The following is a 21,243-nucleotide window of genomic DNA, read 5'->3' on the forward strand; positions in this document are numbered from 1 at the left end:
AAATAGAAGATGAACCACCAACAAGCATTTCTTCTGAAATGAATGATGCAAATTAATTGATATCTTAATTAGGCTTTAGCACGAAGATTATTAATTAGATTGAATTAGAACTGAAAGCATCTTAAAGGAAAAGCTGGGGATGTGGCACTGGGGGGAAGGAAAGATGGTATGTGTCAACGTTCTGCTCGAAATGTTTTTCGCTCAATGAGAGATTTTCAAAGCGGGGACCCAGAAAGACAGCACGCTTTATTTATCAGTCCCTGCCTGCCCTGGTCTGGCCAGGTTTGGGGACTAAAGTCTAGTCTTCTCCCTGAGTGAATGAGAACCCACAGGTATAGGGAGTTCCGGCCCCAGCCAGCTGCTGGTGCCCTCATAACCCTACCCGCATGCTGCAGCATCCTTCCCCTGCCCTCCTAGAGTAGAAGCCCTCAGAGGGCAGGGAGTCCCCCTATTTTGTTTGTGTTTGTAACCCCAGTGCTAGTGCAGGGTCTGACTTCGAGCAATCATGATAACATCACAGCAAACAGTTACATAGAACTTCCTATGTGTTCTGGGTCCTGTTCTAAACACTTTACTTAAGAAAACTCGTTTAAGCATCAGTAACACCAGAGTGAGTCAGGGACTATTGGGATTCCCACTTTACAAGCGAGCAAATTGAGACACAGGTTGAGCAACTCCCCTCCGCCCACCCCCACCCAACCCAAATCACAAAGCTAATACTGGTGGATTCAGATTCGAACCACAAGTCTGGGTCCAGATTCCGCACCCTGAAACACTATGCCATAACAAATAATGGTCAATCCACACTTGTTGAATGACATGAACAAGGGTGCCATGAATGCCTGGTCCCTCCTGATGGACTTCTCTCTAGTTCCTAGTTTTTATTTAAGGACTAGAGCTTTACCCTACTCTGTCCTAGACCCCACCAGTCTCTCATTGGGGGCTGCAAATGTTTCACATATTCCTAAGGACTGGTTTATATTCTGTTTCAACCTGGACAGGCAGTCCAAAAATTGTCCCTACTGAGGGGCTCCCATAGCCATGGGGCAGCCCACCACCCAATTAGGCCTGAGTCCCTAATAACACGGCCAGCCTAGGTTCCACCAAGTTTGCCTCTGTGGCCGTTGTGAATCGCAGGGCCACTGTCATTCTATATCTGCAGTGACTTCATGGCATGCCTTATTGCTGAGGCTGCTTGTTGCTGAGGGTTATGATAATATGTAGGGTTTGCTTTTATGGGGGGGTGTCCAAGATATTTATCAAGTGGATTTTATTTACCAAGACAGCATTCCCTGGGGAGGTTCCCTGGAAGCATCAACCTGTAAAAGGTAACCAGGAACAGAGCCCTGGGATGACGGGGTCTGTTTCTGATTATGCTTACCATTTTACAAAAAGGGCACCATGACATGCCCCTCGCCACAGTGGAGTTGATGAGAGAGATGTGGTGTGAAGCATGACCACATGGGATGGTGGTTTGGAGTTCGGTCGCCTGGATTGAAGACCCACCTCTATAACCCCCTAGCTGAGACACTGCATCATTTGATCTCACCAGGCTTTGTTTCCCCATCTGTAAAATGGGGATAATGCCTGGTTCACAAAGTGATTGCAAGGATTAAAAGGAAATTGTGCAAATTGCTTCACAGATAGGTGATATTAACAGCAACCCAGGCATCCTGAACCTGCCGTCTTCCTTCCAGCTGCTAAACCCCTCCTGGATGCCTGTTGAATGCGGATGCCCTGTTCTCTCCAGACTGACCCAAGTGGTGCCCAGGAATCTGCATTTTTAACAAGCTCACTAGCAGATACGAACGTGCTCTAATGTTGGGGACTGACAGCTATCACCAACACACAGGAAGTGCTTCTGGGTTTGGTTAGAGCCCTCTCTTCCTTTGGCCGTGGTCCACAGCCTGAGACCTACACTGGCCTGGTTTTTCTACTGGCTGTGCAGCTGGCAGAATACGGGGGCTGGCGGGCAAGCTGAGTGGACATAGCTGGGGAGAGCTGCTGCTTCCTGCTGGACCCTTGCATCAGGGCAAGTGGGTGAAAATGCGGCGGAAACCCAAGCTTCCTCCGGCCTGAGCGGGAAAGCTGAGGGCCACACCCGGGCAGGTGGCCCTGATAAGCTCTGTGGCTTAGTGGTCTCGCCGGCCAGCTGCCACCTGCCACCTGCCACCTGCTCTGCTTCTAAGCTGGGCTGCTGGGGCTAAACCCATGTTGGCACCACAAGGCTTGTGCGAGAGAACTGTCCTGTCCTGTATTGGGGGAGGGGAGACTTCAGGCTTGGAAGAGAGGAAGCCTCACGGCTCCAAGGTCCCTTCTACTCTGAAATGATTCCATCCGCATTCCATTTCGTTCCAGTTTCTGAAACTGGGACTCAGAATTGCCCAGTAGAACCTTCTTACAGCCAGCCCTGTGCATGGGGGCAGACTGTAAATATGATGACCAGAGCAGTATTCTTTTCTTGAGAGTTTCACCCCCTTGTGGCCACCTTGCGCCTGTGCTCTAATTTGGGGCAGGATCCAGTATCTTTCCCTTTTGTGCTCTCAGCTCCCCTCCCTCCACTAAGTCAGGTCTCTCCCCCAGCTCTTCCCTTTCGCATGTTTATGGTGTTTCCAAGGCTCTCCATGAGGCCGAGAGGGGCGCTTGGCCAGGGAAGGGTGAGGGAGCAATGACCCTACTTTCCCTCAACAGCCCGGCTCGGCCTCTGTCCCAGAAGCTGCTGCCACAAGTCTCCCTGGAGGGAGCCCCTTCTTAGGCCGTAGCCAGGGCTGTCCCTGAAAACGGGCTGTTCCCCTGAGCATCCTATGAAGGGCCTGTGGTCACTGGGAGGGGTTGGTTGCCAGGGTAACCCCACACACACCACCACGTCCCCACTCCAATGGTTGTGAGAGCCCAGTCTTGCCAGGAGAGTCAATAGCTAGTTCAGACCGGTACCCCTTCTTCTGCCCCGTAGCTCTAGAAGGAAAAACACAAAGTCCTTATAGCTGTGGTACGTGCTGTGTTTTACAGAGTCATCTTAGGACACTGTAACTGGATGATCACAACAACCACATAGCAGAGGTAACATGGTTCCCACCTTACAGATAAACACAAAACGCCGAGAGGGACTCCATGACATGATGGAGATCATTGATGTGGGAACCAGCCCAGCCTGGATCCAAACTTAGTCTTTCTAGGTCTGGGTTCGCACTGTCTTACAGGGTTGGTGCCTTTGCACGTGTGATGCAAAGGCCATCGGCAGGCTTTCTAGGCATAAGATGTGTGGATGCCTGATGCTAGTGTGGATTTTCCCAAAGTGCACTGCCACATGCTCGTGAACAAAAGATTCAACAGTCAAGTGAGATTGGAAAATAAATGCATGTTATATAATGCATACTAGGATATTAAAAGCTCTAAAAGGCCCTTCGGTGGGGAACGGGATAAATACATTTTAACCCAGAGTCTCCGAAACTTGCCTGGCAATGGAGCCTTTTTGTTTTTTGTTTTTTCACCTAATGCCCATTAACAAGCCACCAGATTTGTGCCCCTCAGACCTACTCTGGAAAGGCTGAGCCTGGCTCCTTTGTCATTATGGCTGACGACAAAAGGACAAAAATGAGGGGAGGCCACTTGTTTCTGTACAAAGAAAAAGAGATCGCCATGCCTCTTCCATGCCCCTTGGCCCATCAGCAGGAGATGCTGCAAGAGTCCCCTGCCACCTGGACTACACAGAATCACCTGGTGCCCCCAAAATCCAGGCCCCTGGCAGTGGTGTGCTGGAGCCAATTGTTACATTTTCAGAAAATTTGTGACAGTCCTTAAATCATTAACTTGAAATTGACCATGGTGGGGGTCTTTCTTTACACTACAGAAATCAGCAAACACTACAGATGGGGGCTTTCTCCCCGCTAATCCTGAGATAAGGATATCCTGATCCTGTGTATCACTGGTCCTGGGTCATTTTCTGAAATTATTAGAAAACATGGGAGAGGCTGTGACAGCTGGGTGCTGGGGGAGACCTGACACGGAAGTCCTTGCTCATCAGAGTCCCCAACGTTCCGGAATGAGAGCTGAGAACTGTGCAGAATGATAATCCTCCAGCCCCAATCTCCAGTGAATCAGAAAGTGCCTTCTGGCCTGCTTACCTTGATATCTGTCACCAGCCAATGTCTCCAGAACCGAGCTTTGGGAGAAGACCTGCTGGGGGCATCTGGATCCACCATCACCAGGATGTAGGTTGCACCCTGTAACACATTCATCAGAAAGAAGTGTAGCATCGTGGCTAGAATTTGGAAAGGAAATCTACAAGGTGCAGACTCTCCTTTTACCTCAATTCCAGCTGAGAGAGGCTGACCAACACCTAAAGCTTCCTACTCGATTCATCCCTGTTCTCATGACATTCCTTTTGTGTCACATGCTTATTCTCAGAGAAATGAAGTCTATTAAGTAGACAGCTTAATAGCTTGGCTTTCCCTTTATAAAGAAGAATAAATCAAACAAGCATATTTACTCGGCACCTAGAAGTCTGTAACATCATGCCAGGAGCGTGGAGGAAACAAAGAAACCTAAAACAGGGCTTCTGCTCTCAGGAAGCTCACAGTGTAGTTGGAGCGACTTGTCCATTAACTCAGCAAATACAGGAGAGCTTACTCCGTGTCAGGAACTGTACCGATTGCAAGGAATGCTCAGATTCATTCATCTCTTCAATAAGTATTTACTGAACACCGATTATGTGCCAGAAACTGTTCTAGGTGCTGGGAATCCAACAGAGAACAAGCAGGTGTGACCCATACTTTCAGGAAGATTTTACTCTAGGTGAGAGACACGATTAAAAAGAAAGAAAAAAAAGAGCAGAAGCAAGAAGAGCTACAATCCTGCAGCCTGTGGAACAAAAACCACATTCACAGAAAGCAAGACAAGATGAAAAGGCAGAGGGCTATGTACCAGATGAAGGAACAAGATAAAACCCCAGAAAAACAACTAAGTGAAGTGGAGACAGGCAACCTTCCAGAAAAAGAATTCAGAATAATGATAGTGAAGATGATCCAGGATCTCGGAAAAAGAATGGAGGCAAAGATCGAGAAGATGCAAGAAATGTTCAACAAAGACCTAGAAGAATTAAAGAACAAACAAACAGAGATGAACAATACAATAACTGAAATGAAAACTACACTAGAAGGAATCAATAGCAGAATAACTGAGGCAGAAGAACGGATAAGTGACCTGGAAGACAGAATGGTGGGATTCACTGCTGTGGAACAGAATAAAGAAAAAAGAATGAAAACAAATGAAGACAGACTAAGAGACATCTGGGACAACATTAAACACAACAACATTTGCATTATAGGGGTCCCAGAAGGAGAAGAGAGAGAGAAAGGACCCGAGAAAATATTTGAAGAGGTAAGAGTCGAAAACTTCCCTAACATGGGAAAGGAAATAGCCACCCAAGTCCAGGAAGCGCAGAGTGTCCCATACAGGATAAACCCAAGGAGAAACACACTGAGACACATAGTAATCAAATTGGCAAAAATTAAAGACAAAGAAAAATTGTTGAAAGCAGCAAGGGAAAAATGACAAATAACATACAAGGGAACTTCCATAAGGTTAATAACTGATTTCTCAGCAGAAACTCTACTAGCCAGAAGGGAGTGGCATGATATACTTAAAGTGATGAAAGGGAAGAACCTACAACCAAGATTACTCTATCCAGCAAGGATCTCATTCACATTTGATGGAGAAATCAAAAGCTGTACAGACAAGCAAAAGCTAAGAGAATTCAGCACTACCAAACCAGCTCTACACCAAATGCTAAAGGAAATTCTCTAAGTGGGAAATACAAGAGAAGAAAAGGACCTACAGACACACACACCCCAAATTAAGAAAATGGTAATATGAACATACATATCGATAATTACCTTAAATGTGAATGGATTCAATACTCCAACCAAAAGACACAGGCTTGCTGAATGGATACAAAAACAAGACCCATCTATATGCTGTCTACAGAGACCCACTTCAGACCTAGGGACACATACAGACTGAAAGTGAGGGGATGGAAAAAGATATTCCATGCAAATGGAAATCAAAAGAAACCTGGAGTAGCAATACTCATATCAGATAAAATAGACTTTAAAATAAAGAATGTTACAAGAGACAAGGAAGGACACCACATAATGATTAAGGGGTCAATCCAAGAAGAAGATATAACAATTATAAATATATATGCACCCAACACAGGGCACCTCAATACATAAGGCAACTGCTAACATCTCTAAAAGAGGAAATCAACAGTAACACAGTAATAGTGGGGGACTGTAACACCTCACTTACACCAATGGAAAGATCATCCAAAATGAAAGTAAAAAGGAAACAGAAGCTTTAAATGACACAATAGACCAGAGAGATTTCATTGATATTTATAGGACATTCCATCCAAAAACAGTAGATAACACTTTCTTCTCAAGTGCGCACGGAACATTCTCCAGGATAGATCACATCTAGGGTCACAAATCAAGCCTCAGTAAATTTAAGAAAATTGAAATCATATCACGCATCTTTTCTGACCACAGCGCTATGAACTTAGAAATGAATTACAGGGAAAAAAACGTAAAAAACACAAACACATGGAGGCTAAACACTACATTACTAAATAACCATGAGATCACTGAGGAAATCAAAGAGAAAATCAAAAAATTCCTAGAGACAAATGACAATGAAAATGCCAGGATCCAAAACCTATGGGATGCAGCAAAAGCAGTTCTAAGAGGGAAGTTTATAGCTATATAAGCCTACCTCAAGAAACAAGAAAAATCTCAACTAACCAGTCTAACCCTACACCTAAAGGAATTAGAGAAAGAAGAACAACAAAACACAAAGTGAGCAGAAGGAAAGAAATCATAAAGATCAGAGCAGAAATAAATGAAATAGAAGCAAAGAAAACAATAGCAAAGATCAATAAAATGAAAAGCTGGTTCTTTGAGAAGATTAACAAAATTGATAAACCATTAGTCAAACTCATCAAGAAAAAGAGGGAGAGGACTCAAATCAATAAAATTAGAAATGAAAAAGGAGAAGTTACAACAGACACCACAGAAATACAAAGCATCCTAAGAGACTACTATAAGCAACTCTATGCCAATAAAATGGACAACCTGGAAGAAATGGACAAATTCTTAGAAAGGTATAACCTTCCAAGACTGAACCAGGAAGAAATAGAAAATATGAACAGCCCAATCATAAGCAATGAAATTGAAACTGTGATTAAAAATCTTCCAACAAACAAAAGTCCAGGACCACATGGCTTCACAGGTGAATTCTATCAAACATTTAGAGAAGATCTAACACCCATCCTTCTCAAACTCTTCCAAAAAATTGCAGAGGAAGGAAAACTCCCAAACTCATTCTATGAGGCCACCATCACCCTGATACCAAAACCAGACAAAGATACTACAAAAAAAGAAAATTACAGACCAATATCACTGATGAATATAGATGCAAAAATCCTCAACAAAATACTAGCAAACAGAATCCAACAACACATTAAAGGGATCATACACTATGATCAAGTGGGGTTTATCCCAGGGATGCAAGGATTCTTCAATATATGCAAATCAATCAATGTGATACACCATATTAACAAACTGAAGAATAAAAACCATATGATCATCTCAATAGATGCAGACAAAGCTTTTGACAAAATTCAACACCAATTTATGATAAAAACTCTACAGAAAGTGGGCACAGAGGGAACCTACCTCAACATAATAAAGTCCATATACGACAAACCCACAGCAAACATCATTCTCAATGGTAAAAAACTGAAAGCATTTCCTCTAAGATCAGGAACAAGGCAAGGATATCCACTCTCACCACTATTATTCAACATAGTTTTGGAAGTCCTAGCCACAGCAATCAGAGAAGAAAAAGAAATAAAAGGAATACAGTTTGGAAAAGAAGAAGTAAAACTGTCACTGTGTGCAGATGACATGATACTATACATAGAGAATCCTAAAGATGCCACCAGAAAACTACTAGAGCTAATCAATGAATTTGGTAAAGTTGCAGGATACAAAATTAATGCACAGAAAGCTCTTGCATTCCTATACACTAATGATGAAAAATCTGAAAGAGAAATTAAGGAAACACTCCCATTTGCCACTGGAACAAAAAGAATAAAATACCTAGGAATAAACCTACCTAGCGAGACAAAAGATCTGTATGCAGAAAACTATGAGACACTGATGAAAGAAATTAAAGATGATACCAACAGATGGAGAGATATACCATGTTCTTGGATTGGAAGAATCAATATTGTGAAAATGACTATACTACCCAAAGAAATCTACAGATTCAACACAATTCCTATCAAATTACCAATGGCATTTTTTATGGAACTAGAACAAAAAAAAATCTTAAAATGTGTATGGAGACACAAAAGACCCCGAATAGCCAAAGCAGTTTTGAGGGAAAAAAACAGAGCTGGAGGAATCAGACTCCCTGACTTCACACTATACTACAAAGCTACAGTAATCAAGACAATATGGTACTGGCACAAAAACAGAAATATAGATCAATGGAACAAGATAGAAAGCCCAGAGATAAACCCATGCACCTATGGTCAACTAATCTATGACAAAGGAGGCAAGGATATACAGTGGAGAAAAGACAGTCTCTTCAATAAGTGGTGCTGGGAAAACTGGACAGCTACATGTAAAAGAATGAAATTAGAACACTCCCTAACACTGTACACAAAAATAAACTCAAAATGGATTCGAGACCTCAATGTAAGACTGGATACTATAAAACTCTTAGAGGAAAACATAGGAAGAACACTGTTTGACATAAATCACAGCAAGATCTTTTTTGATCCACCTCCTAGAGTAATGGAAATAAAAACAAAAATAAACAAATGGGACCTAATGAAACTTCAAAGCTTTTGCACAGCAAAGGAAACAGTAAACAAGACGAAAAGACAACCCTCAGAATGGGAGAAAATATTTGCAAATGAATCAATGGACAAAGGATTAGTCTCCAAAATGTATAAACAGCTCATGCAGCTCAATATTAAAAAAACAAACAACCCATTCCAAAAATGGGCTGAAGACCTAAATACACATTTCTCCAAAGAAGACATGCAGATGGTGAAGAAGCACATGAAAAGCTGCTCAACATCACTAATTATTAGAGAAATGCAAATCAAAACTACAATGAGGTATCACCTCACACCAGTTGGAAAGGGCATCATCAGAAAATCTACAAACAACAAATGCTGGAGAGGGTGTGGAGCAAAGGGAAGCCTCTTGCATTGTTGGTCGGAATGTAAATTGATACAGCCACTATGGAGAACAGTATGGAGGTTCCTTAAAAAACTAAAAATAGAATTACCATATGACCCAGCAATCCCACTACTGGGCATATACCCTGAGAAAACCATAAGTCAAAAAGACACATCCACCCCAATGTTCATTGCAGCACTATTTACAATAGCCAGGTCATGTAAATAACCTAAATGCCCATCAACAGCTGAATGGGTAAAGAAGATGTGGTACTTATATACAATGGAATATTACTCAGCCATAAAAAGGAACGAGATTGGGTTATTTGTTGAGATGTGGATGGATCTAGAGACTGTCATACAGAGTGAAGTAAGTCAGAAAGAGAAAAACAAATATCATATATTAATGCATGTATGTGGAACCTAGAAAAATGGTACAGATGAACCGGTTTGCAGGGCAGAAGTTGAGACACAGATGTAGAGAACATACGTATGGACACCACTGGGGGAAAGCTGCGGTGGTGGGGGTGATGGTGTGATGAATTGGGCAATTGGGATTGACATGTATGCACTGATGTGTATAAAATTGATGACTAGTAAGAACCTGCTGTATAAAAAAATAAATAAAATTCAAAAAATCCAAACAACAACAAAACCCAAGGAAGTGCCAACTCGGGATTAGTTCTATGATTAAAATAAAATAGGATGGGGTTGGAGGAAGTAAGCATCCCCAGAAGGGGAAACAACTGCTACAAAGGCCTTCAGGTGGGAACGAGTGAGGGTTTGAGGAGCAGAAAGAAAGCCATGTGGCTAGAGGCAAGCAAGGGGAGGGGACAGGGCAGGGTTGGAGAGGTGGGTGGGGACCCGGCCACAGAAGGCTTTGCAGACCTGGGTGAGGAGGGGCTTTTATTTTAAGTGCAATGCAGAACTACTGGAGGGTTTTTTGTTTGTTTGTTTGTTTGCTTTTGTTTTTAAGCCAGGAGAGTGATATGCTCTGATTTACATTGTTAAAAATTTGTCATGGTGGCTGGGTGGAGAGTGAATGTTCGGCAGGAGGCAAGAGAGGAGGCTATTGCAGTGATAAAGGGCAGAATGATGGCATTTTGGACTAGAATGGTTGCAATGGAGACAGAAGCCGGTAGATGGATCGGGGAATTATTTTCAGAGAGCATCAGTGGAATTTGCTGATGGACTGGACTGTAGGGCAGGGAGGAGCGGGTAGGGAAAGAGAAATCAAGGATGATTCTTGGGGTTTTGGCTAGAATAACTGGGTGAATGGTGCCACTTAATGTCATGGAGAAGACTTGGAAAGGAGAATGTTTGAAGGGGGATATTGAGAGTTCTATTTTGGACATGTTACATTTGAAACGCCTCTTAAAGACAAGCAAGTATCAGAGTCAAGAGTTTGGGGGAGAGATCACGACTGGATATACAATATTTGGAGTCACTGACTCCCAAGGACCAAAGATGGCCCCTAAATCCATAGAATAATGAGATGATTCATGGAGAGATTAGACATGGGGAAGAAAAGAGGTCTCATGAGAGATCTCTAGAACATGCTAAGGAGGAGAGGAGGAGAGGCGAGGTGGATCTAGCAAAGGAGACTGTAGCCAGGGAGGCAGGGGAGCCACCTGAAGTGTAGGTATCATGAAAGCCGAAACAGAAAGTGTGTCCAGGCGGAGAAAGTGGTCAGCTGTGTCGAATGCTGCTGAAAGGTAGAGCAAGATGAGGACACAGATGTGACAATGTGATCTGACAACATGGAGATCCCTTGTTTTCTTGGCAAGACCAGTGTCAGTGGAGTGGTAAGGACTGATGTTTGATTGGAATAGGTGGCGAGAGATGGGCTGCGAGGAACTGAAAATAGTTATTAAAGATGATAAAAGAGGAATTATAGTGTGAAGGACAGCTGAGACGCAGAGTGGCTGTTACTAGATGGGAAGGAAGAGTCAAGAGATTTATTTCTGTTTACATTTTTAAAGAGGTGGATGGCAGTCAAGAATGTCTGCAAGCCGATGGACGTGATCCAGTATGGAGGGAGGTATAGACGTCAGAGAGAAGAAAGGGGTTCGTTGTAAGAGCCAAGACTCTGGGAAGGTGGGAGGAGACAGGATCCAGAGCAAAAGTGGAAGGCCTGGCCTTTGGCAGGGGCGGAGGATACAGGTTCAGATGCAAGGGTGCTGGAAGATGTGGTGAGGAATGAGGAAATTGGATTCCGATTACTTCTATTTCTCAATGAGTTAGAGGCAAGGTCATCAGGGGAAGAGGGATTATAGGAAGTTTGGGGACAGACAAGGTGTGGAATAGTCATCTGGGGAGGTGAGAAATTGAGTATACCAGAGGTATGTAGTAAGGTTATTGGGTAATGTTACATTCCACAGGTATGCGCTTTTTGACGGTTCAAGTGCAGACAGGGAATAAGTCGTCATTGGGTTTAGCTTGAATATGGACAGACTGGTGAGCATGATGGAAGAGAAGGGAGGGAGAGTGTAAGAAGGGAGCAGATAAATAAGGAGGGTCCTGGGATTCCTCTTGCTCTGGAGGGAGAGAGAGACATAGACATAACTGGAGTACAGTATGTGAAGGACATGAGTAGAGGAACATCTATCAGGCAGTAAGGGAGCATGGAGGAGGGAGCCTAAATCTCTCCACCTCAGGAGTCCAGGAAGCCTTCACCGAGTTGTCTTCTGAGCTTGATCTTGAAGGATGAGCTGGTAAGGGGTCAGGAAAAGGACTCCCTTGGCAAAGGGAAGGGTCTGGGCAAAGGTATGAGGGGTTGGGGAAGGGCAAGAAACTTGGTGTGCTGGGACAGAGGGCGTCTATAAAGGGATGGTGGGTGACGGAGCTGAAAGGTTACTGGGACCAGATAATAGAAAACCTCACATGTCCTAAGTTGTTGAGAATTTGTTTTGCAACAGGACTCACTGAAATGCCTGCTTTGGGAAGGCATGTGGTGAGGATGAGTAAAAGACTAAAAGCAGAGTAAAAAGAAAAAAAAAAGAAAATGGGGATACTCTGAAGAGAGATCATGAGGGCTTGAAAATTCAAGTAGTAATAAAGATAGAGAGATTTGTACCACAGAATCAACAGCATGAGGTGACTGGATAGGGCAGGTGAGAGAGGGAGAGGGGTCCAGGAGGTCTATGAGATTCTATCTTGGGCAATTAGGTGGATGATGGTACCATGACTATTATGAGTAGAAAGTCTGGGAGAGAGTGAGTTTGGTGTTGAAACATGTAGGCAGAGATGTACCCTAAATGGAGCTATGAAGCCTGGAGCTCTCTCAAGACTTGGCATGTGGGTAGCGGGCATGGGGATGGATAAGATTGTTGAGAAGAACTTACGGAGTGAGAACAGAACAGCTAGGGTGGAACTCAGGAACTAAGAGGGGTGGGGAGAGGAGAGACTGAGGGAAGAGAGTTAGGAAGAGAACCAGGGAGCAGAGTGTCACGGACACCAAGACAAAAAGGGTTCAAGGAAGGAGTGGGGATGGGCTCAGTATAACAGAACCATCAAGGAAGAGGATCCCAAAGCCGTACTGGCTGTGACAATTGGGGGAGAATGGGCAACTTTCCAGAGATGAGTAGTTCAGAGATAAAACTACTGTTTGTTGAATGTTAAAATCCAAAACCACATATTAAACGCTATAGGAAATTAACTCAGAGAATTTGAAGATAAAGCCCAAGGAAATCTCCAAGAACTCAGAAGAGAAGGATAAAGAGATGAAAATATTAGGGGGAAAGTAGGATCATATCCTAAGGAGCCCGTGTGTGTGTGTGTGTGTGCGTGAGTGTTTGTGTGCATGCACATAAATGTGTATGATCCCAGTAGACTCCCAGAGAGAAAAACTGTCTGATACAACCAAGAATTGGTTTTAGCAAAAGCAGCAAGAAAATAAAAACAAAGTGTAAATACTGTAAAAGAAGAAAAAAAAACCCATTATGCTCTTTCTGTTTTTTAATTAATTGTTTTCCAAAGGACATAATTGCCTACATGAGAAACCAAAAGAATCAGCTGGAAACAACTAGAGTAATATTCAATAAAGTGAGTTGTTATGAAATGCACACAAAATCAGTACTTTCCTACGGACAAATAGTAGTCAGAAAATATACTTTTAAAATCCCATTTACCATTGTAATAAAAATATAAAATATCTAGGAATAAACTTGATGAAAAATCCAAGACTTACACCAAGAAACCAAAGCATTACTGATGTACATAAAAAGAAAACTTGAAGAGATGGAGAAAGACATATTATGCTTTTACACATCAAAGCCACCATTTGCAAATATGTCAGTAATCCTTTAATTAATTAGTTGATTTAACACAATTCCAATCAAAATCCTTAATAGATATTTTGGGAACTTCATGGAAGTTCTCCAAGAGATATCCACACTCCCATGTTCAGTGCAGCATTATTCACAATAGCCAGGCTGTGGAAACAAACCTAAATGTCCATCAAGGTATGAAGGGATAAAGACTGTGTAGTTTATACACACAATGGAATATTATTCAGCTATGAAAAAGAAGGAAATCCTGTCATTTGTAACAACATGAATGAACCATGAGGACATTATGCTAAGTGAAATAAACCAGTCACAGAAGGACAAATACTGTCTGATTCAATTTATATGAGGCATCTAAAATAGTCAAACTCACAAAAGCAGAGAGCAGAACGGTGGTTACCAGGGGCAGAGGGAAGGGGAAAATGGGGAGTTTCTGTTAAATAGGGACAAAGCATGAGTCACAAAAGATGAATAAGTCCTAGAGATCCACTGTACAACCTTGCGCCTGTAGTTAATAATATTGTATTGTACACTTTAAAATCTGTTCAGAGGGTAGATCTCTTGTTCCTACTGCAAAAAAAATAAAATTTTAAGTTAAAAAGAAGAAAGTAATCCTGCTTGAAGAAAGCGGGACGGAATCAACGCCCTCATCAAGCATTCTGCAAATCCCAGACCTTGACAGTACGCTCTGCTGGCGAGGCGGTGGGGAAGCTTCATACATTGCTGTGGGAATGCAAAAATGGGGCCGATTTATCCTTTGACTCAGCAATCTCACTTCTGTAATTTCTTCCCCTAAAGATACCTGCATATTTATGAAATGACTTGTGTATAAGGTATTCATTTCAGCCATGTTTATGATAGCAAAAGTTGGAAATAACTCAAGTGTCCATCAGTTGGGGATTGGTTAATAAACATTGATACGTACTCACAATGGAATACTTTATAGCTGTGAAGAACAATGCAGATCTCTCAGATCTGATCTGAAAAGCTCTCCAAGGTAAATGAGTGAAAAATGCAAGGTGCAGAACAGATATCTAGCACCTTACTTTTACATAGGAAAGAAAAAACAAGCTACGTCTTCACATTGGTTTGTATTTGCATAAACAAACTCTGGAGAGATATTAAAAAAAAAAAAGATGTGGGTGGTGGTGGTGCTATGGGTGAATGGGACAGAGGTGGGATGGAAATCTCTCCTATGTGCCTGTTCTTTCATTTTTATTTTTGAGCCATGTGAATTCATTACCTGCTGAAAATAAACTGAAATTATAAAATCAAGTGAAATGTGTACTAATCACATAGTATTATCTTAGTTAGTCTCTAGTCTCTCTCTAGCTGGCTGAGAGGTGAAGAAGGATGGCTTTGCCCTTTGGTAGGGAGAGCTCGTGGAATCCTCATTGCATTTTTGGGGGTCAGTTAGGTGCAGGGCAAATGCTGGACCAGGGCCCTGGGCTCTGCAGCACAGGGCATGAGCGAGGTATGGGAAGTCACGTCAACAGATCACAGTTCCTTGACACGATGATGGCAACATAGACGGAGAATTAGATCTGGGCTTGTCCATGTGAAGTTTTTTAAACAGCCGTATTGAAGTATAATTTCCATACCACAGACTTCACCCCTTTAAAGCATACATTTCAACAATTTTTAGTAAATTAACAGCGTTGTGCAGCCATCACCATAATCTAAATTTAGAACATTTTCATCACCCCCAAAACAATCCTTGTGTAATTTGCCATCACTTCCTGTTCCCTCCCCCAGCTTCGGCCAACCATTAATCTACTTCCTGTTTCTATAATCTCCTTTTTGCCTTACCTGAACATTTCACATAAGTGGAATCATAGAATATGAGGTCTTTTGTGCCTGGTTTCTTTCACTCAGCATAACGTTTTTTTTGTTGTGTGTTTTTTTTTTTTTTTTTTTTTTTGTGGTACGCGGGCCTCTCACTGTTGTGGCCTCTCCCGTTGCGGAGCACAGGCTCCGGGTGCGCAGGCTCAGCGGCCATGGCTCACGGGCCTAGCCACTCCGGGCATGTGGGATCCTCCCGGACCGGGACACGAACCTGCGTCCCCCAGCATCGGCAGGCGGACTCTCAACCACTGCGCCACCAGGGAAGCCCAGCATAACGTTTTTGAGGTTCAACCATGTAGCATGCATCAGCACTTCATCCCTTTTAATTGCCAAATAGTATGCCATTGAATGGATATTGGTATGGCTTTTGTTTATCCACTTGATGGACATTTGGGTTGTTTCTACTTTTTTGGCTACTATGAATCATGCTGATATGAACATTTGTTACAGGTCTTTGTGTGGATATTTGTTTTCAGTTCTCTTGTGAAAATACCTAGCGAGGAATCGTTAGGACATATGGTAACTTTATGTTTAATATTTTTAAAAACTGCCAAACTGTTTTCCAAAATGGTTGCACCATTTTGCAATCCCACCAGCAGTGTATGAAGGTCCCAATTTCTCTACCTCCTCACCAACACTTGTTATCATCTGTCTGTCTGATTGTAGCCATTTCTAGCAGGTGCAAAGAGTGAAATATAAATTAAAAACTCATTGAGTTTTTAATTTACATTTCCCTAATGACTAGTGATGTTGATGAGTACCTTTTCATGTCTTTATTGACTATTTGCATATCTTCTTTGGTGAAATGTCTGTATAAATCTTTTGCCCCTTTAAAATTTATCTTCTTATTATTCTAGAAGGAACTTTAATAGTTGTATCCCAACTGGGAGTTAGGGAAAAGGTGAGCAGTGGGGAGAGTGGAAAGGAAGGAGAGAAGGTGGTCAGAGCTGGATTTGCCTCATCCTTGAGCCGCTGGCTTCTGCCCTCATCCATCCTCTGTACATGGGGCCGTCTTCTTACTGTATCTCACCATGACACTGATTATTCCAGTAGGGAAATGTCAACCTCAGGAACAGCCACCAACCCAGGTAAGCAGAGAGCACCGCTGACACTAACTCCCCCAGACGCTTGGTCCACTGATCCACTGGCCTCCTTCAGAGAAATCATTGAGCCCCAATCTCCCTGTCTCCCATCCACATCTTCTCAGTCAAAGACCCCCTGCACCCCGCCATCTCCTCCACCACACCATCATGCCAAAATGCTCTTCTCTCTTTTCCTCTGAGCCAGTTCTCTATTCCTCCTCCACCTCCAAACCCTTCTACTCAGCCCTCTGGAAAAGCCACTAAATAACAAGCCACATCCCTTCCATCCTGTCTCTCCATCAATTGCTCTGTCTACTTCCTTGCCTTTGCCTGGCTCTCCCCTGAAGAGCCCCTTCCCCTTAGCTCCCTCGAGTGCTGACGTGTGTCCTCTCATGGCCCTTAAACCCCAAGAGGTGTCCTAGCTCCCTGCTGCCACGTCCTCTTTGTGGCTCAAGCCACTCAACCATACACCCGCCTTCTGTCCTGGCTGCTGTCCCCTATGACCTCTTGATTGCTCCTGCTCATTCATCGAAGACACTGGCACCTGATCACAGTCATCTTTTCTTCCCTAGGACCTGCTATCACCGTGGTGACTCCGGCAAACACGTGGATCACCCATCCAGCGCCGTGGCCTCCCGCGTACCTGCACCTTTGCATCTCAGGCAAGCTTTTCTTCCTTTATCTCAACTATCGACTCCCACAGTCACACCTTGAAACTGTCGTCCCCCCAAACCGCTCCACCTCCCCATGTCACTATTTCTGTCCACAACCTCCTTTCTGTTCAGCTTGCTTCTTCAACTCTGTCTACCTCGACTAATCTTTGACCACAAGGGGACCTCCAGACCGTTGGTAAATGTCCCTTCTCTCAGCCCATCCACTCTCCCCTGTCTTTGCTTGTGTCCCAAATCGTCAACATGTAAACTCCCTTGTCCCTCTATCATGTAAACATAGTTCCTTCAAAAGACCCCAAAGCTGAGTAAACCCAACTTTCCTCTACTTCTGTCTATGACGTGAGCAGTGAGCCCACCAGGAGAAAGTCATATCCCAGGGAAGATTGGCTCCGTATCTCTTTGGCCACCAGCTTCATTATGGGCCCTCAATACTGCTCTGCATTTCTGGCATCAACTTGATCTGCCACCCTTGGTAATGGCTTTCCAAGATTTTAAACCTTTGCCAGTATCCTTAAACCTCCAACCTCCCTCCACTCCCCCAACCCTCTCTCTTGGCAGGTAAATTTTTCAGTGATAACTTCGCAGAGGAAACTGAAGCCATCGTAGGACAACTTCTTCAAGGTCTGCCTCCAAGCCTGCAAACCCTAACTGCATCCACACCTAACCTCTCCTTCTCCCCACTGTTTGTCTTGTCTCCTGTAACAGCCTCCTAACGAGCTTCCTCGTATCTGTTTTTACTCCCTGATCAATTTTCCACCCTGATCCAGAACATTTTTTCAAAACACAAGTGAGATTGTGTTATCCTGCTGCTTAAAATCCTTCCCTGGCTTTCCATGGGTCCTTAGTGTGTCTTACAAGGCCTTGAATAATCTGGCCCCTTCCCACCTCACCTTGTCATCTTGTTCACATGACCCTTGCCCTGTACTCCACTCTCAGGGGCCTTTCTGTTTCTAAGGTTTGCCCTGCTCCCTCCTACCCCACGGCCTTTGCATATGTTTCCCCACTCCCGCCCAACCCCCTTGAATCTGGTGAACTCTTATTCATACCTCAGAACTCAGTTCAGGGTGACTTCTCCAGAGGAGTGTTCCCTCACCCTTGTTCTAGGTTAAGTTCCTTTTCTTAAACACGCTCACATTTCCTTCCCCCAGATACGCATCTCAGTTTAGAGTCAATTTATACGTGTGTTGGCGTAAGTTTTGATCAACGTCTGTGTCCCCCGCAAGACGAAGACCTCCTTGAAAGCGGGGATTGTGTCCGTTTTGGCTCACCACTCTACGCCCATAGATTACAGTGTCTGGCACAGAGAACACACTCGATAAATATTTTTGAATGAGTAAATAAAACAATTATTGCAACTGGCCCAGCTGGTTCAATGTTCACGTGTTCATTCATTCATTCATTCATTCATTCCACAAGCATTGACTGAGCCCTTATCATATACGCAAAGAATCCAAGCACCTCTGGGGCTCTAACCAGGAGCACTGCTGACGCTGCAGAAGCAAACCTGAGGAGGTGATGAACTCTGCCGGGGGCGACGGAATAAAGCCTCACAGAGGATGCTGCCTCTGAGCTGGGCCCTGGTGAATGGAAGGTTGCCCAGGAGGGAAGGCCATGCCAGGCAAAGGAAACAGCGTGTACAAAGCCGTGGAGACACAAAAGGGAGCAGCAAGTTGTTCTGTGTCTGGACCTCAGAGTTCCCAAGGCCAAGGGACAGGGAACTGGAGGGGCAGCAGAGGAGGCCAGCGAGGTTGACGGCGAAGATGGGCAATGTTGTATATGTCAGGGAGGTTCATGAGAGGGGTGTAGGGGTGACATGGTTAGAGCCGGGTTATAGAGAGAGAATTCCTCAGGTGGTGGGGTGAGGGGTGGATCTGCGTGGGCACAGTGATGTCCAGGGAGGGCTCTTAGGCTGATTCATGTGCGGGTTGGGTCAGCATGGCACAGAGTGGTCATTCTCAGGCTTCCCTGGTGGTGCAGTGGTTGAGAGTCCGCCTGCCGATGCAGGGGACACGGGTTCGTGCCCCTGTCCGGGAAGATCCCACATGCCACGGAGCAGCTGGGCCCATGAGCCATGGCCACTGAGCCTGCGCGTCTGGAGCCTGTGCTCCACAATGGGAGAGGCCACAACAGTGAGAGGCCCGCGTACCGCAAAAAAAAAAAAAAAAAAAAGAATGGTCATTCTCAGAGGGAGGCCAGCATGCCACACCCTCTGTAATGCAGAGATGCCTGGGCAGAGGGGCCTTCCTGACGTGCAGGGGTGCTCTTGGGTCTCCGAGGCCCCCCTCCCTCCACCTTGCTATTTGAGCAGTCTGTGTGTGCCTGCCTTTCCCAGAGAGGAGGACTGAAAAGTATTCTTTGGACAGAATATGATGGGACTTCAGTAGACAGTTGTGAGTCCTGGAAGTGCTGAGAAGATGTGGTCTATATGAATCACACCTTTTATTTTCTGATGCTTTGACATCTGGGGTCTTGCTGTCTCTGGAGAGGCTACCAGTTCCCAGAGATAGCAAACACATACCTGAGAGCATGCTCTTCAAGTGCAAACCTACCAATCCAGAGCCTACGCCATCTCCTTTATTGGGCTGAGCCACTATCCTCCTGGCCTACTCGCCCAGGGGTCAGGTTCCAGACAACCAGGGGCAGCTCCTGTGTTCCAGAGACCACCAGAACTATTCAAACTAGCCAACCCCAAGCCTGTCTACCCTGCTTATCCTCCTTCGCCAATGTTTTATTTTTTCCCACAAAAATCACAGTAAGGATTCTTGCCCATGCTTTCTCCTCACTCCTTCTGCCTTCTGACAGACCCTGGTGCTTCCCTGTGTGGCCCTGTGTAGTGTGCTGTGATCCCTGTCTTTAGGGATCTGTGAGTATAAACGTCTTCCTTCATGATCATCATTTCCATCTGTGTGTCTTATCACATCCAATTAAAATGAATCCCAGGTACATTTTAAAACAGGGCCCTTGACTCCTTCTGACTCAGATGTCCATCAAGACCATTTGAAGACTACAGGAACCTGGGGAGTATCTAGCATTGCGTTTCTCTCATGTTCTGATATGATTATGTCTGTCACCTGTGGCCTATAGCACTCACTTGTCCCAGAATGAAGGACTGGGCTGACCTGATACGGTTAAGTTTCACGGTCAAGTTGAGTGGAGAGCCATCCTCTCCAAAGCAGTAGTTCTCACCCCTGCCTGAATACTAGAATCACCAAGGGAGCTTTTCAAAGCTACCAAGCCTGGACTTTTGACCTAAGTCAAAAGAGGGGCCCCGGCTTTAGTGTCGACATGGAAGTTTCCCAGGTGACACAAATGTAGAGTTAGGGGTGAGAACTACAATCCTAAAATCTGGTTCCCCCAAGTCCTTGACTGAATCTGCCACTGACTAAAACCCAGGTTTCTTTCCTCCTGTTTAATGTACTCTCAGGGAAGACTATGTGCCCTCTACATAAAGAGGACAGGCTTCCCCTGATCTTGGCTGGGGTCGCTTGTGCCTGGGACCCTGAAGATTAAGGGGCTTGAGCACTGAATCGAGAAACTGAAGTCACAAATACAAGTCACCATCCTCTCCCACTATTCATTATGAGGTTGGTTGGAGTACAAATTTAGCCTATAGTGGGTTGGTTGTGTTTGAACCTCCCCCACAAAGTTCTGTATGGGAAATCTAGTTAAGAGCCTTCTTCCTGGGGGAGGTTGAGTGTAACAGCTGTTCCTCACCAGGACCGATAGTCTCACCAGGATGCAGTCCGGGTGTTGCCCCTTGAGCCTAAAGCCTTTCATCCCTGAGGACTGACTCACATTTCACGTTGGCATCCAGAAGAACAGCCTTTCTCTCCATAGCTGTCGACAAAGACAGTTCCTGGGCTGGGTGGACAGAGGCATGTCAACCTGGGAGTTGGGGCTCATGCCTTGCTTTCACACATTTGGGAAGAGGTGTTGTGTAGTCACTGTGGATCAGCTATCCTTCTTCCTTGCTCTCCTCTACTTTAGAGGCTGGGGGGCTACAATACTGGATTTCCCAGCCTCTCGTGCACTAAGGGGAGGCCATGTTCTGGCCAAGAAGAGATAGGAGAAAGTCCCTGGGAAGGGATCTCTTCCTGAAAAAAAGG

At 44.5% G+C, this 21,243-nt stretch overlaps 1 protein-coding gene across 1 annotated transcript in view; it reads right to left on the reverse strand.

The window, feature by feature from the left end:
• PEBP4 (phosphatidylethanolamine binding protein 4) overlaps positions 1-21,243 on the reverse strand; it is a 217,760-nt gene that overhangs the window by 98,578 nt on the left and 97,939 nt on the right. The window contains exon 3 of the mRNA XM_082622169.1: positions 4,125-4,223. Coding sequence (XP_082478295.1) covers positions 4,125-4,223 — 99 coding nt within the window. The remainder of the gene's footprint in view (positions 1-4,124; positions 4,224-21,243) is intronic.

Source organism: Mesoplodon mirus (assembly GCF_964341445.2).
Source record: "Mesoplodon mirus genome assembly, chromosome: 1".
In the NCBI taxonomy this organism is placed as follows: Eukaryota; Metazoa; Chordata; class Mammalia; order Artiodactyla; family Ziphiidae; genus Mesoplodon; species Mesoplodon mirus.